This window comes from Chiloscyllium plagiosum, chromosome 10 (assembly GCF_004010195.1).
Source record: "Chiloscyllium plagiosum isolate BGI_BamShark_2017 chromosome 10, ASM401019v2, whole genome shotgun sequence".
NCBI classification, from domain to species: Eukaryota; Metazoa; Chordata; class Chondrichthyes; order Orectolobiformes; family Hemiscylliidae; genus Chiloscyllium; species Chiloscyllium plagiosum.
Genome location: NC_057719.1, coordinates 19,361,554 through 19,379,063, shown reverse-complemented (window position 1 = coordinate 19,379,063; position 17,510 = coordinate 19,361,554). Strand labels below are relative to the sequence as shown.

Here is a 17,510-nt window from a genome sequence, read left to right as displayed (position 1 = left end):
ATTTTTGCAAGGCTAACTGTAGAGCAGTACAAGTTGATAAGCAAATATGGCAATTTGTGAATTAGAGGATATCTCATCCTCACCAGGCGTTGCTCAAGAATAATTACAATGATGACATAGAATGAAGCTTTTCATCAGTGAAAGTTTCTTCCTAAACTGAATACAATTGTTAATCATCATGCTAGCCATAAACTGTCAAACAGACTGGAAGAGTGTTCTATCAGTAAGATACACTGGAGTGCCATTTGTTTAATCCTTCTTGAATAACTAGTGAACTAGTACTTGCTGGGATTCTTGAAAGGGTTATGTTACACAGCTAGTGTAACGCTATTGATCTTGGCTCACTCATAACACTCATCATTAAGTTAGGCAATTGTTCCTGAGGCCACAGCAAGTAACACAGTACTGAGGGAATCTTATGCTGCATAGGTATCATCCTTAAAACATCACAGATTTGTAATTTCAGGGCAGAAGGTGGCCATTTGGCTTTTTGTTTCCATGTTGGCTCCGTATCTGTTCAAATATGTATAAAAAGATCTCATTGTGTTTGGATGAAAAAGAAAAAGGTGCTGTCTTAACCAACATTTGTCCTTCAACTAACACAAATGACATTGACTAGCTGGCTATCTCATTGCTACTTATGGAATCTTACTCTGTATTTGGCTACAAGACAAAAGTTCATAAGTATCTTCTTTCGCTGTGGATGGTCAGGGATATGAAGTTTGCTTCATAAATTTATTTTTTTTTTAGATTCCCTACAGCATGGAAACAGGCCTTTCAGCCCAATAAGTTCACACTGACCCTCCGAAGAGTAACCCACCCAGTCCTATTTCCCTCTCACAAATGCACCTAACACTATGGGCAATTTAGCACGGCCAATTCACCAAACCTGCACATCTTTGGACTTGCTATTGGTGAGGCTACTGATGACAAAGGTTTCATTAAAATACACCTCACCATCACTATTAGCTGCTTCCACAGTTCCAGGCAGAATACATTCTACTCCCATTCTCATCCACAGCCATGCATTCAATGTGGAGCACGACAGGCGGGAGTGGAATGCATAGATCAGGCTGGGAGCTCACTCCTGCAATGCAAAGATGTCAATTCCAGCTCCTTCAAAAGGCTCAAATGCTGCTGGTTTGCAGTGCAACAGTTTCACTGCTTCAGTGCAGGGAAAGATCAATCACTCTACTTCTTACATACTTCAGCAATAATATCACTACTTGGCTTCAGATTAAGATTTCCACAATTCAAAGCAAATTTTTTTCAATTTGTATTTATTGGAGTCCAATGTTCTTGATTGCAATCTTCTGCGTGAACAAACACTGATCACATCCAGAGCTCCTGAATGGCACAAAAAACTTTGTGGTAAGTACAGTATCTCAGTTTTTCACAGTTAGTAGAATCCTGCTTCAGAGACAGAAAGTCAGGAGTTGGAGACCTATATTAGGATTGCTAATGCATAATGCAGGTGCAACAATGAATTTATTGCAACCTTATGTCAGAGGTGCCATCCTTCAGATGAAATATTAAACAGAGTTGCTGATTGTCTAAACTAAAACAAAGAACAGCCGATGCTGGAGATCTGAAATTAAGACAGAAAGTGCTGGAGAAACTCACGGCACTCAAAACAATAACAGATACTGCTAAAAGTATTGAGTTTGTCCAGCACTTTCTGTCTTTATTGCTGGTTGTCTAATTCAGATCAATTTAAAAATCAAGTAACAGGGAGCTACTTTGACTCAAAATAACAGCCAAAAGTCATTCAACTCAGTGCTGTCTGTGATATATTTGGTCTGGTTTGCCTGATTATTAGCTAAAAGACCCTTTACGTTTAGCATTACTGCAGTGATGATCATAAGACATTAAAACATGAGTATTCTCTTTCTGATTTTAATTCAATAAATAGCTAGGATTATTAAAGCTTCCAATTAAAGCCTCTCTGATTCATTATAATAGTTAAAAATCACACAGCACCAGATCATAGTCCAACAGGTTTATTTGGAAGCACTAGCTTTTGGAGCACTGCTGCTTCTTTGAAAGCTAGTGCTTCCAAATAAACCTGTTGGATGATAACGTGGTGTAGTGTGATTTTTAACTTTGTCCACCCCAGTGCACCACCGGCACCTCCAATTCATTATAATAGTTGGATGTGTAACACATTAAAGAGCATTTAATTGTAATTCAAGAGTATCTCCAGCAACACCTCTCACCTCATTTAGAATTTAGATAAACTGTACACGGATTTTGGTTCACTAGGATAGTTTTCCATAGAATGTAGAAGCAGAGGACTTGATTCACCAAAAGACCTTAACTCATTTCAAAATGACTTTCTTATGAAAGAAAAACAGTAGCAATTAGGGCAAGACATATTTCCTGTTTTTGTCTTCTTAGTCACTCTAAAGTTCTTGCCACCAAGAAGCTGAATACAGTATGTGATGGTTTTAATATATAATAACCTACAGATACTTAGTTACCACATGTCAGTTCCAAATTTCACTCAGTGTTGTAACAAAATCTGCATTTTCATCACTATCTGAGGATAGAAATGTCTTCTGATTTCTTTACATAATTTCTTACTAACAATTCTATTCTTTTGGTTTCACTCTTCAATAAGTGCAATCACCCTATCTTTTTTTATGAAAATCATTCATAATTTTAATCTTAGGTCACCTTGACTCTTTTTCCAAGAGATAAATGAACCAATTAGATCATTTTTTGCTGATGCTTTAATTTTTTTTCTGTAGGTTGGAAATCATTAACTATCTTTTCATACATTTTATTTGATGAGACCAAAATTTGAATATGCAATGGTATGATATCTAAAGCAAAGCATAAATAACTTACAAATTCAAGAAAATAATATTGGTTCTGTACTGGTAATATATTGTGTAACCGTGATGATAGCTGAAAATGTGTTGCTGGAAAAGCGTAGCAGGTCAGGCAGCATCCAGGGAACAGGAGAATCGACGTTTCGGGCATAAGCCCGTCTTCAGGAAGCCATTCCTGAAGAAGGGCTTATGCCCGAAACGTCGATTCTCCTGTTTCTTGGATGCTGCCTGACCTGCTGCGCTTTTCCAGCAACACATTTTCAGCTCTGATCTCCAGCATCTGCAGACCTCACTTTCTCCTAACTGTGATGATATGCTCTCTAAAAAAAATAGAAGCTTCCAATGTGTAACACGCTGAGTGAAATTTTAAATCATCCACCCATTTACACAGAGTTTAAGAAAAATGTACTATTCTGCTGCTGAGGTTAAATTTTGTATTTTAGAGATTAAATGTTTAATTACTTTTAATTGCTATTAAGTAAAAAAAGGTTAAGTCCATTCAGAACTCAATCTAGTGAGTCTGCAGGTCAGAACAATAGTTCCATCTGGCTTTTCGTTGACTGTGAGTGGTAGGATCAACTAAGAAGCAGCAGACATTCCAGGGCAGATTTACTTTTGTAGTGCCTAGCCTGAGGAGCTTATTCCAAATTCAGACAGAAGCTGTTCACAACTTTTGGCAAGTAAGAAAAGAAAAACTCTCAGAAGGCTTCCATTAAAGTAATAATGTGCCATATTCCAGCTGATGGAAAACAATGTTTCATTCCCTTTCGCTCGTTATTTGACTTATTTGTTAAACAAATTCTCATAAAGTCTTAATTGAGCACATCTGCTGCATGTGATCATCACTCGCGGAGCACTGTAAGCGTGCTAATTATACAAACAGGAAAACACAGTGCTGCAAACTTAGATATAAGTAAACGTCGCCTGAGAGACCTTACATTTGAACTTAAACATAGAGTTACACCTGTGAAAAATCTGAAGGGGGATCATCTCTAATTCAGACATGTGCAAGTTGGGGTGTTCAGCAGTTGTGAAACAGGTACATAGACAGTTGTATTAATGTTAACATTTCAGCGTTTTTCCAAATCCAGAGAAAAGTGGTGGTGGTAGTGGGGTGGGATGAGGAGATTGTTGGACAGGGTTAAAGGAGCAATGAGGTGGACAGAATCAGATCAGGGCAACAATAACAGTAGCATCATGGTTAAGTATGCTTCTTTTGCAAGGATACTTTTAACATAATATCTCAAAGACAAATGTAGACAACGAAATGGAACACAATCGTGACCTAGCTCAATTTGCTTCACTTTCAGAGACAATTTAAGGAGATTGTGGAGGGGAGACCTCCAAGATAAAGCACCTTTACAGTTACCATTAGTTATAGTCAGTCCCTTCCTGAAAACTGAAGACGTCTCTGATTAGCCTCCAACTGCGAGTGCCTATGTGCTGCACTTAACTGCACAGAGAACCTATCTCCATGCCAAATAAAGGGGTGTTCTTGATGAAATTCCAAGGAGTGTCTCCTACTCAATGAGTTGCAAGTTCTGAACCCAGAAGCAGTTCCAACTCACAGAGCCCACAAATTGATGGGCTTTTCCCCTAAATGCCAAGACTCTCCAACAGGATCTATTGGATCATAGGGAAGGTTCCTCATTAGCATGAACCTGGCGAGAACTCGCAACACAATGATAATCTTGGGAGCCCATGAGACTAAGGAGATTTGGTGAGATGGCACTGGGGTGTCCAATGCTCTTCACCTGCATTATTTTCTTAGAATGGCTCACAGACCTTCATTCCTGATGCCATATCTCTTCCAGCTACTAGATCCTTGCCTCCAGTAACCAGGTCGAGGTTCCATGTTGGGACTCCACCTAGGTTGCTGAGCAGGTCAGTAAGTTTTATTATACCCCACCGGAACTGCCCCTCAGAATTATTGAGGCAAGGTGGGTAAGGAAGTTTCCAACCTTGCAATTTTCTCCTTCAACCTAAGTCCAGCTAATATCATGGGCCATGTTTGTAACAGATAGATTCCTGCTGACACAGCACCTAATAGACTCCAGAGTCTCAGTCCAATTCTGAGGCCTTCTGCTGCACTCTCAGGAATGGAACATGAGAGTTGCTGAGCAGAGAGGAAACAGAAGGTAGGAATAAATGGGTTTTTCATAGAGTGGAAGGTGGTGACAACTGAGATATTGCAGTGATCAGCGCTTAGACACCAGCTATTCTCAATATGGATCAATGGTTTGCATATGGAAATCAAATGTATTATTTTCAAGTTTGCTGATTACACAAAACTAAGTGGAATTGTGTATGTTAAGAGGTGAGGAGGAAGTAAAGAAGTGTCAAGATAGTAATTTGAATGAGTGGACAAATATTTGTAATATGTAATATAGGGAGTTAGTTAGCTCAGGGAGAAAGTGAGGACTGCAGATGCTGGAGATCAGAATCAAAAAATGTGGTGCTGTAAAAGCCCAACCGGTCAGGCAGCACCTGAAGAGCAGGAGAGTCGACTTTTTGAGTATAAGCTCTTCATCAGGAGCGCTCTTCACCTGAGTTACTTTCTTAGGATAGGTCATAGACCTTCATTCCTGATGAAGCGTTTATGCTCGAAACACGGACTCTCCTGCTCCTCAGTTAGTTAGCTCAGTTAGCTGGACAGTTGGCTCACAACACAGAGTGACGTCAACAACATGTGCTCAGTTCTAGCAGTGGTTGAGGTTACCATGGAGAAGTCAATCTCTCCCCTCAGCTGAGGCAGTGTGACTCTCAGGTTAAATCACCACCAGCCATCTCTCTCTCTTCACTACCTCCCTCTCTCTCTAGCATGATTTGGAAGAAGTTAGCTACTTCTATCGGAAGAATGACAGCTGTGTTACTTAAATGGTAATAGATTGGGAAGTATTGACATAAAAAGGGAACTGGGTGTCCTTGTACACCTGTCACTGAAAGCAGGCATATATGTGCTGCAAAAAATTCAGAAAACAAGTGAAGCGTTGTTCTTCATTACAAGAGGGTTTGAGAACAGTCACACAGGAACTGTACTGTCCAAGTTGAGACCACACGTGTAGTATTGTGTGCAGTTTCGAATCCCTAACTAAGAGAAGATGCACTTCCATACAGGGAATACAGCAAAGGCTCACCAGACTGTTTCCAGGGATGGCAGATTTATCATTAGAGGAGAAATCAGGTCACTGGATCTTAGAAGAATTAGAGGGGTTTTTATTGAAACATAAAATTCTGGCTTTATGAATTTGATGCAGGAATGATGTTTCCCCTGACTGGGGTGGAATCCAGAACAAAGAGTCATAATCTCAGGGTGTGCAGTAAGCCATTTTGATCTGATATGAGGAGAAATTGCTTCACTTTGACAGTGGTGAATACATAAAATCCCCTCCCACAGAAGGGCTGTAGATGCTGAATCACTGAAGGTATTTAAGAAATAGATACCTTTCTGGGAAGAAAGGTGATGTATGGCATTGAGATGGAGGATTAGCTGTGATTCTGTTGATTGGCAGTGGGGGCTTAATGGTCTGAACAACCTACTCTGCTTTCATTTCCTGTGTTTCTCTCTTCCTAACTTAAGCCTCCATTGCCTCCCTCTAAAGGCAATGTTTTAGTCTTGAATGAAGGAGATGTCTTACTGGCCACCACAAAAATATATACTGGAACGGCAACTTCTATGAAATTAATGTCCCATGTCAGGCTGCTGGGGACCCCATAATGAAGGGGACCTTGGTAGCTGCATTGAGTCTGAAACCTACCCCAGAAGAGAAATTGAACCCTGTGTAGTTGACACCAAACTGATCAACACTGGCCACTCAAGGAATCGAAGTTGCTGTGGCAATATACCTTTTTTGGAATAGAACACAGGTGTTCTGCAAAGCAATCACCTCGTCTTTGTTTCGTTTCCCCAATGTAGAGGAGACCACATTCTGAGCAGTGCAAGAGGTAGCGTGTAGCAATGAATAGTGATGCTAGAGGCCCCACCTTTCTTTCTGTCATATAGTTGACCACAAATCCCTGCCACTCTTAATTATGCTATTAGCACATGTGGAAAAGATTTACAAGTTTATACTCGATGGTTTGTCCACATTATGAATGTATCTTCCTTGGCCATCAGGTTCCTCAGTGCAACATGGATCCAAAGTCAGGGCGGCATGGTGGCTCAGTAGTTAACACTGCTGTCTCACAGCACCAGGGACCCGGGTTCAATTCCCGCCTCGGGCAACTGTCTGTGTGGAGTTTGCACATTCTCCCCGTGTCTGTGTGTTTTTTTCCGGGTGCTCCGGTTTCCTCCCACAGTCCTAAGATCTGCAGGTTAGGTGAATTGGCCACGTTAAATTGCCCGTAGTGTTAGGTGGATTAGTCAGGGGTAAATATAGGGGGTGGGTTTCTCTTCGGAGGGTCGGTGTGGACTTGTTGGGCCAAAGGGCCTGTTTCCACACTGTAGGTAATCTAATCTCATCATAACTAGGGATACTACCTTCCTGCACTACTTTGCTATTGAATTTTAAACTAATCACAAAACCATGCTCTCTTGTATGAGCTCTGTATTTTCTGCTTTATTCGAAAGTTGCAAGGGAATCCCAGTCACATGTTCTTTGTAACATGTTCAAACAATTCTGTATAAAGAAATTTCTCTTTTTTAACAAACAGAAATAGAAGTTGCTGGAAAAGTTCAGTGGGTCTGATAGTAACTGTGGACAGGAATCAGAGTTAACGTTTCAGGTCCAGTGACCCTTCCTCAGTACTGATGGTAGCAAGGGAAATGTTAGTTTTTTTTGTGCAGAAGATAGGTGGTGGTGAGGGGGGGAAGAAGTGAATGATAAAGCCCAAAGTGATAGAGGAACAGTTGGACAGAAAAAGGAGTGGACTATGGTCAGCCTAGGACAATGAATAACTATTAATAGGGACTACTTATGGCGAATAATGGGATTGTGTGTAATAGCAGACCATATGATAACAATGCCTAGTGACGTGTGTGTGTGTTGGGTAAGGGCGTGGGAGACAGTGCCTCAAGCCCTAAAATTGTTGAATTTGCTATTGAGTCCAGAAGGCTGTAGAGTTCAGAGAGGAAAGAGAGGTGCTGTTCTTCCAGCTTATAGCAAGCTTCACTGAAGCACTGCAGCAAGCCTGAGACAGAGATGTTGGCCAGGGAACACAATGGTGTATCGAAGTGGCAAGGATCTGTAAGCTCAGGGCCATTTTTTGAGACAGAACTTGGATGTTCTGCAAAGCAATCACTCAGTCTATGTTTCATTTCCACAATGCAGAGGAGACCACATTGTGAGCAGCGAATGCAGTAGACTAGATTGTGACAAGTGCGGATAAAGTGCTACATCACCTGGAAGGTAATTTTGAGCCCTGGGATACTGAGGAGGGAGGAAGTGAACTTGGTAGCTGCATTGAGAAGAGAAATTGAACCCTGTGTAGTTGACACCAAACTGATCAGAGGAAGGTGTTGTGGGGGATGTTGGCAATGAAGGATAAGTAGTCCAGGGTGTCCTGAAAGGAATGGTTCCAAAGAAAAGCTGACAAGGGAAGGGGTAGAATATGTGTCTGCTGGTGGTATCCCACTGGAAGTGATGGTGATAGTGGCTAATGATCCTCTGGATCTGGATGCAGGTGGGATGGTGCAACTCTTTCATTATTATGGGGAGGAAAAGAGAGGGTGAGGGTTGAAGTGTGGGAAATGGGTCAGACCCAGCTGTCAACTATAGTGCTGGGGAATCCTCAATTGAGGAAGAAGGTGGACATTTCGGAAGCTCCGTCGTTGAAGTTAGCATCATCAGGACAGATGCAACAGCGATGGAGGAACTGGGAAAATGGAATCAGGTTTTTACAGGAAGCAGGATGTGAGGATACATAGTCAAGGTGATTGTGTCCTCTTTTTTTTCTTTATTTCCTTCACGATGACTTACACAGCTGTCAACCAGAGGAAAGAGATATTTTTCTTCTCTTGAAACAGAGTAAATGCAAACAAAAACTTAAAAATTCAAGTTACTATATACCTGATAGTCTAAAGGGAGCAAATTACATGTTGGTAGGAACTATTCTTGTTCAACACATTCGTATATATATTGCAACTGGGAATCTGAACTTAGGATCCAGAGCAATCTTTGTCATAGATCACATTCTTACTGTCAAAATGCTGGACATGCAACTGACCATTCAGCACAAGTCATTTCTATCTTCTTTTAGCTCCACCAAATGACAATGATTTGTCTGCAACAGCCAACGAATTAGTCTGCTAAACAAATGCAACTATTTTTCATCTTCTAGCTGTCCTCAAGTGCAACAAACTGTACTGATATTTTTCATTACTTTTTGACTTTTATCAGACTTTTACCTTTAATGCATTCTTATTGTTGTTAAGAGCTTTCTAAATTTCACACATGTAGGCGAGATATTAAGGTTAATATCAATCATGCAAACAGATTGGGGCGAGTCCTTTCAGGCCCTATTAAGACTGAAGAAACATTATGAGAAAAAAATGATATGAAATAAATATATCCTTGCTTTAAAAAAGGATTCTTTAATAATACAAGAAACCTTGTCTGGCTCTTGCATTAGAAGCAGGAGGCATAACTGTTTATAAGGATAATAAATGCCTTGGTAACACTTTACAAGTGTCATCGTTTGAACTCAATTGACACTGCGAGCTAATTACAATAATCACAGCTTTAAGAATGTCTGCTTATCTCTCCTAATCACATAGTACAAGGTTGGCCTTTGACGCTTTTATATGAGGCATGTATTATTTAATCAAAATCTTCACAGGGAAATGGCACCCGCACGGAAGAGGGCTGCTCTTATTTTGTGTTTCCATGTGCAAGCCTTGCAATTTAATGTTAAAAAAAAATCAGTACTGGGTCTTTAATCTGTCTCCCTTCCACCTTATGTATTGTCAGATTACATGGTCGTTTTTACCTTATCAATGAATATTTTTAGCTGGGGAGCGGATACTGTCAGAGATTCTACATGAATGTCGAATAGCAGCAGGGGGTCTTCCAATATATCGTTGATGTGTTACTTTTTGGCAGTGGCGATATCACCAAAATTACAGTACTTACTGTTTAATTGCATGAGGTCAGAACCAGAGGCTTTATTTTTGCAAACAAGCAGGTTGTGTGATTAATCAATCAGGCTGTAGTGAATGGGCAGATCAAACTAGTATGTACAATCCACAGAACTGGCATTGGAATATCAGTATGTGTCCAATTATTCATAAAGGAAATGAAACAAATTAGTTCAAAAATTTAAAGAATGAACATATTGACATTTGATTGTGCTTCATTTTTCTTGTCTTTCTGTTGATTTTGATCCTAGTTAGACTTGGAGCGAATCAGTGCTGAAACACACAAGCATGTAGGACGAGATAAACAGTTTATGAATACAAGTGTATCGAATAAATACTGCAGAATTTCATGAAGAAAAATGCAGCTAAATATTTCAATCATTAAGGAGAAATATAAGTAAGCAAAATCATTCCTTTGACAGATTTTGGGGTTTATTAAAAAGCAAATAATGCAAATTGATTGTTGGCAATCCTGTTGAAACTACACTTCTGAATCAACGGCCCAAACATTGCTGTCAAAATAATGGTAGAATGAATAGCTGGCAGCATTATTTAAATGCAAATGTCTCAACAACTTCAGAAGAAAACAGATGCATGATTAAACCTGGAAGTGAAGAGTTTGTTGTTGGCAAAGAAACACTTCCCCATTAGCTTGGCGAAAATGCAACCTGCCCACTGTCTCAAATGCAATGAATGCTGCAAAGTTCCTGTAATTGCACAGTAAGCACAAAGGAAACTTGCCGCAGAAAGTTAAAGTCGTTTTTCTCAAGTCTCAGTGCCTGTTTCCCAAAATGTAAATGTTCACTACTACTGATCAAACTCTGAAAATTAGTTGCGAACTACTTTCTGTCCCTTTTGTTTTCTCTTTTAAATCTTGTCTGTCTTTCCCTCTCATCAATTTATTTCTGCATCTTATTTGACAACAAATTCCCCTTTCCTACAAAACCACAATATGACTAGTTAAGGAAATACTTCAGGTGTGCTTGCCCAATAAACTTAAATTCCTGATGTCCTGTCAAGGGGCCTGCAATGTTTCCATCTCACACTTGCAGCTTTAAGCTAAATGGAGGGCAAGGTCAAGTTTAGTTAAAGATGGGTGCCATTAATTAATAACTTACAGAAATTTTGTGGCCATTCTTAATTTTCAAAGTGCTTTGTTCTGTATTATTTATTTTCACACTGGTTCAATGCAAGACATAAGGAAACATCTGCAAATATTGACAAAGCAAGCTAATATTGTTTGAAACTGGCAGCTAATGTCAAAAGAAAACTCAGATTATTTGAAGTAATATTGAAAGATTAGAATGACACAACTTGTGGTTCATTGAGGAACATCCAGCAATGAAACAACTCTGAATGAATAAAACGCAAGTATTTATGAGCCTGAAGTTAAATTAGACTCTGGAAGACAGCTTTATTTCCAGACACAGTTGCTACTTTACTGAGGAAAAGTCCAGCTTGCTGTTTAACCAACACTTAGAATGAATGTTCTCAATTTATATAATCATAATATAAATATGGATGAGGACGACCATTTGGGCTATCATATTTTATCCATTTGGCAAAACACTCTGGTTCTTCACCATGATCTATTGAATTACTTCCAAATTGCTGCTTTGACAGTATAACTCAGGACATATTCCTGCCAGGATTTTCAGAAACTTATTACAATGCATGTTCTTTTCTTTTTCAGAAAGATCCCTGTTACTTTGTCATGTGACATTGAACAAATCCTCTTTCACATAGATCTCACTCAAATATCACCTCTCTTTTCACTGCCCTCCATTGATATCACTATTCTGCAAAACATTCCCTTTAAACCCCTTGTCTACAGCTGTAAAACTCCTGGCTTTGCCATACCCACTTCCAGAATGTTCAAGCTTCCTCTATCCCAACTGAATCACAATATATCTCCACCAACCCTTCTGAAACACCCTTTCCCTTGATTTCAACTGTTCCTGCCTTCAAAGATGTTCATGAAAACCACCCTCTCAAATCAGCTTTGGTCACTTGCCTTAACTCTTTTCTCAACCAGTGTCTGAGTCCAGTGTTTCTTCTATAATACATTTGTTACTTTGCTATTTTAAGTTATGTTTGTTATGAGCACCATCCTGACTTGGAGTTACAGTCCATTGTTTCATTAATACTGAGTCAAACTCCCTTCTTAACACCACTGTAGATATCTCTACACCCCAAGTTTAAGAAGACAGCTCATCACCATCTTGTCCAAGGCAATTCAGGGTGGACAAAGAAGACTAGCCTAGCCAGCGATGCCCATATTCCATGGACAAATAAAGGAAAAGCTCTAAGAAGTTCGAAGATAGAGCCTGGTGAAATTATTAACTCAGGAAAAAATGGTTTGCCCAAAATAGTATATCTAATTTCAAAGAGGAATGCCAGACAGAGGGTTGTTTTTCAGACGAAGGACCTGTGACCAGCAGTGTTCCACAGAGATCAGTGTTGGGTCCACCTCTGTTTGTCATTTATATATACGATTGGATGAGAATATAGGAGACATGGTTAGTAACTTTGTGGATTACACCAAATTTGGTGATATAGTGGACAGTGAAGAAGAATCTCTAAGACTACAAAGAGATCTTGATCAATTGGGTCAATGGGCTGAGAAGTGGCAGGCGGAGTTTAATCTGGATAAATGCAAGGTATTGCATTTTGGTAAAATAAATACGGGCAGCATTTATACAATTAATGGTAAGGCCCTAGGAAATGTTGTAGAAGAAAGAGACCTAGGGATTCAGGTACATGATTCTTTGAATTTTGCTTCACATTTAGATAGGGTGGTTAAGAAGGTGTTTAGCACACTTGCCTTTATTGCTCAGATCTTTTAATATAGGAATGGAGCATCATGTTGAGGTTCTACAGGACATTGATGAGGCCTCTTCTGGAGTACTACATGCAGTTCTGGTCACCTTGCTATAGGTAAGATATTATTAAATTGCAAAGTGGTCAGAAAACATTTACCAACACGTTGCCAGGAATAGAGGGCTTGATTTATCTGGAGAGGATGGATAGACTGGGACTTTTTTCATTGAAGCATTGGAGGTTGAAGGGTGATCTTATAGAGGTTTATAAAATCATGAGGGGCATAGGTTAGGTGAATAGCAAAAGTCTTTTTCCTAGGGTGGGGAGTTCAAAACTAGGGGGCATGAAATGAACTGCCAAAGGAAATGACAGATGCAGGAACAGTTACAACATTTATAAAGCATTTGGATAAGTACATGAATAGGAAAGGTTTGGATGGATATGGGTCATGCACAGTCTGGTGGGAGTAATTTAGTTTGGAACATGGTTGGCATGGACTAGTTGGAACAAAAGGTCTGTTTCCATGCTGTATGACTATAATTCCATTATATACCTCCTCTTACTGCTTGCTTTCAGGTACTTTGAATTGTCCCCTTTGTCCATGAGAACAAACACCAATGTAGAATTTGATGTAAATGACCAGAGAGCAGTCAGGGCTCCAGTTCAAAATCTCATCTGAAAGACAGCACCTTGACAAAACATCTCTTTTTGGCTTCAAGTAATCCTGAGACTTAAACTCAGTGTTCAAAATTTAAGACACAGCAAGTAATCTCATCAATAAGCAGATCTATTGTATGCTGTCTATATACAGAATATCACTATTATTGTTAAAATGATAAACTTACTAGAATAGCAGCTAGGTGACTCATCCCTTTATGTGTTAGTTTGTTGTTCCAAAGTATAAGTGTTTTCAGACCTTGCTTCTGTCTTTTTAGACCTTCACAGATATCTTTCAGTCCTAGAAACAGATTCAACTAGTTAACTCTCAGAACTGCCTTGTAACCTTTATGTTGTTTCTAAATCTTTCAAACGTGCCTTGATTCAGTTCTGAGTCACTGTGAAATTTTGACACATGGGTACTCAAAAGGTGAAGATTACCAGTGAGGTACTTGCATTAAAAAATGGTACTGATCTGTTTTAAGTGACCTTGAATGCACCTCCCACCACTCCTTCTGGCAGCACTTTGCTCCCATGATTCTGAAACTTTGTTTCACTGATATTTGCCATACATGCTGGTGACAAGCATAGAATCTGATGATGAAAGCTCATGGCACGGTGGTAGTGTCTCCATCTTTGAGTCAGCAGGCCTGAGATCAAATCCCACTCACTCCAGAGGCCTACAATCATACAAAAGTGTCTACAATTTGAAGAATCCCACCTTGATATCAGAATCTTGATAGATTCTGATTTAGGAAAGTTAAAGACTAAACATTGCTATACTGTGTCTCACAGACTGTGAGGAATCATGCATCATAGGTGTATACATTTGTTCCTGGAATTTTACACATTAACTTGTACCAGAGTTAGTAAATGTCCCAATTTCAACGCACTGGAAAATATAATACAAACTGACCGTAAATGCACCAAGGAAAAGGAATACTGTGTAAACAATCCTGTGTGAACTAGTGGCCTTGGCTCAGTGGTTGCATTCTCTTCACTGGAACATAAAAGGTTGAGAGATGATCTTACGGAAGTTTATAAAATAATGAGGGCTATTGATAGGGTTAATGGTAGTTGTTTTTTTCTCTAGGATGGGGGAATTTCAAGGCTACAGGGACATTTTAAGGTAAGAGGAGAGAGATTTTAAAAAGTCATGAGGAGCAAATTTTTAATACATAGGGTGGTTCGTGTGTGGAATGAACTTCCGGAGGAAGTGGTGGATGTGGGTACAAATACAACGTTTAAAAGACATTTGGAAAATTCCATGAATAGAGTCATAGAGATGTACAGCGTGGAAACAGATTCTTCGGTCTAGCCCGTCCATGCCGACCAGATATCCCAACCCAAACTAGCCCCACCTACCAGCACCCAGCCCATATCCCTCCAAACCCTTCCTATTCATATACCCATCCAATTGTCTTTTAAATGTTGCAATTGTACCAGCCTCCACCACATCCTCTGGCAGCTCATTCCATACACGTACCATCCTCTGCATGAAAAAGTTGTCTCTTAGGTCTCTATTATATCTTTCCCCTCTCACCCTAAACCTATGCCCTCTAGTTCTGGACTCCCTGACCCCAGGGAAAAGATTTTGTCTGTTTATCCTATCCATGCCCCACATAATTTTGTAAACTTCTTTAAGGTCACCCCTCAGCCTCTGACGCTCCAAGGAAAACAGCCCCAGCCTGTTCAGCTTCTCTCTGTAGCTCAGATCCTCCAACTCTGGCAGGAAAGGTTTGGAGGGATTTGGACCAGGAGCAGGCAGTGAGGACTAGTTTAGTTTGGGATTCTATTCAGCATGAACTGGTAGGACCGAAGGGTGTATTTCTGTGCTGTATGACTTTATGACTCAGAAGGTTCTAGGTTAAAACCCTGATCCAAAGATGTGTGTGTGTAATCGAGGTCAGTACAGAGAGAGTTGGAAACATATCATAATTAATTTCAGTGTAAACTATATTCCATTCAGGAAGAAGACCTAAGAAGACTTGTTCTACACTGTTAAATAAAACGTAATTTTTATGGTAACTTTTACAACCTCTCAGAGTCGTACAGTGGCTTAATTTCCATAACAACTATTTGATAATGCTGCGATAATTTATTTCAATGATTTTGATTAAGGGATAAAGATTGATTGGGACATTAGGATAATTCCCCTGTTGTTTTTCAAATAGTAGTGCAGAAGTCAGGGCCTCAGATTAACAATTTCAATGTTAACACTTTTGACAATGCATCACTCATTAATTGGCACATCAGCCTGGATTTTATTGCTCAACTCTTTGGAATGGGACTTTCTCAGACCTGACTCGGATGTACAAGTGACCTCAAGCCACAAGTGACACTGTAAGTCAATTCCAATGTTCCGTACTGGTCCTGGTTATCACATAGCAAATGCACCCAAAAACAACAAATGATTGCGATACAGGCCAGTTTTAAAGTGGAATCAAAGTGACCAGAAAATGAAACATGTTCCAAGTTACTTAATCCATTGTTAAGATTCATTGTTTACTGTACCACTACTATTTACCTGTGTCGAAGATACAATTGTTTTTAAGGTCTAACAGTCTTATGGTACAGTTAGATTGCAACAGCTCTCGCAGGTACATGGAGTCCTGAACGCTGTTCAGGTTGTTGTCTGCCAAGTAAAGTTCCTGTAGCATTTGGTTCACATTCAGGGCAGAAACTGTGGGAAGTCAGACAGGAAGCAACAGATTCAGCTGCATGAAATTAGCAAAATATGAAGATGAGTTCTCAAAAAGTCTGGGCATTGATATGAAATCTCAAGAGGCCTAACCTGCTGGATCTTACATTTCATAATACAATCACAGAAAATTCCATTCTGCATATTTCTAATGGAATCATTAACCCAAGGGTTAACAATTGCATTAAAATAACACAAAGAGTTTTACGTGAGCACACTCAGTAGTGTGTTACTGGAGTTAATTATATTCCTTAATGTTCTACTTATTCTTTACATCCTGTGTAGAAGTCTTTACTTTTATGATTTGGTTTGATTTGAAGTTCTTAAAGATTGATATTTTAATGATAAAGATGCAAAAGGCTAATCCAAATGACACTCGTCTGATTTATAAGCCATTTCAGTGGTATATCTCCCCCATCATAGCATTCCCTCCCACCAAGCCTCACAGCAAGAAATAGTTATTTTTACATGCGGCATCAATATAAAATACTCCACATTAAAGGCTAGTTCCAGGAATAATCTCTTTAATGAGAGCCCCAGCCCCAAAGTAATGCGGGCACCCTTCTTCTAACATGGTCAAATGGTCCTTTTCTCACAGTATGCCATCTTTACAGCCTGTGAAAGCAAGAGTAAGAGGAGACAAAAATATACCTAGTAGCATCAGAGGCCGCCCACTTAAACTGGCATTATCCAAACGTAAAACCCTCAGATGACTGTTGAACTTCAGGCCTTGTGCCACAGAGCGTGCATTGTGCTCCATCAAGGGAATGCCACAGGCCGCAAACTCTTTCAAACTGCTACTCTAAGGAAAGAAAAATATCCTGTTTATTTAAACTGGCAAAATGGTCTGAATCCAGATTGTAAAGGTTTTCCGTTGCACATATTCTGGTATAGCCCTAATTGGCAAACATAACAACTGTGCATAATCAGCAAATTGTACGAAATCTGCCCATGAACTTCTGGTAAAGTGGCAGCGGAGTAAGATGCTCCAGCTGAAACTCGTTCATTCTGTGTAGTGGAGTGGTGGTTAGTGTCCTGCTGTGGGAGTGGGGGTTAGTGCCCCAGTATGGGAGTGGGTGTTAGTGCCCTGGTGTGGGAGTGGGGGTTAGGGCCCTTGTGTGGGAGTGGGGGTTAGGGCCTTGGTGTGTGTGGGGGTTAGTGCCCCAGTGCGGGAGTGTGGGTTAATGCCCTGCTGTGGGAGTGGGGGTTAGAGCCCCGCTTTAGGAGTGGGTGTAAATGCCTTGGTGTGGGAGTGGGGGTTAGTGCCCCGGTTGGAGTGGAGGTAAATGCCCCGGTGTGGGAGTGGGGTTTAGTGCCCTGGTGTGAGAGTGAAGGTTAGTGCCCCGGGGTGCAAGTGGGGTATGGTGCCACTGTGTGGGAGTGGGGATTAATGCCCCGGTGCGGGAGTGGGGGCTACTGCCAC

At 40.2% G+C, this 17,510-nt stretch overlaps 1 protein-coding gene across 1 annotated transcript in view; it reads right to left on the bottom strand.

Moving 5' to 3' along the window:
* The window catches only part of si:dkey-288a3.2 (protein phosphatase 1 regulatory subunit 37), a 239,235-nt gene that overhangs the window by 140,271 nt on the left and 81,454 nt on the right, over positions 1-17,510 (bottom strand). Inside the window, exons 7-9 of the mRNA XM_043697155.1 lie at positions 16,739-16,889; positions 15,914-16,069; positions 13,575-13,687 (exon numbers count right to left, since the gene is read on the bottom strand). Coding sequence (XP_043553090.1) covers positions 13,575-13,687; positions 15,914-16,069; positions 16,739-16,889 — 420 coding nt within the window. The remainder of the gene's footprint in view (positions 1-13,574; positions 13,688-15,913; positions 16,070-16,738; positions 16,890-17,510) is intronic.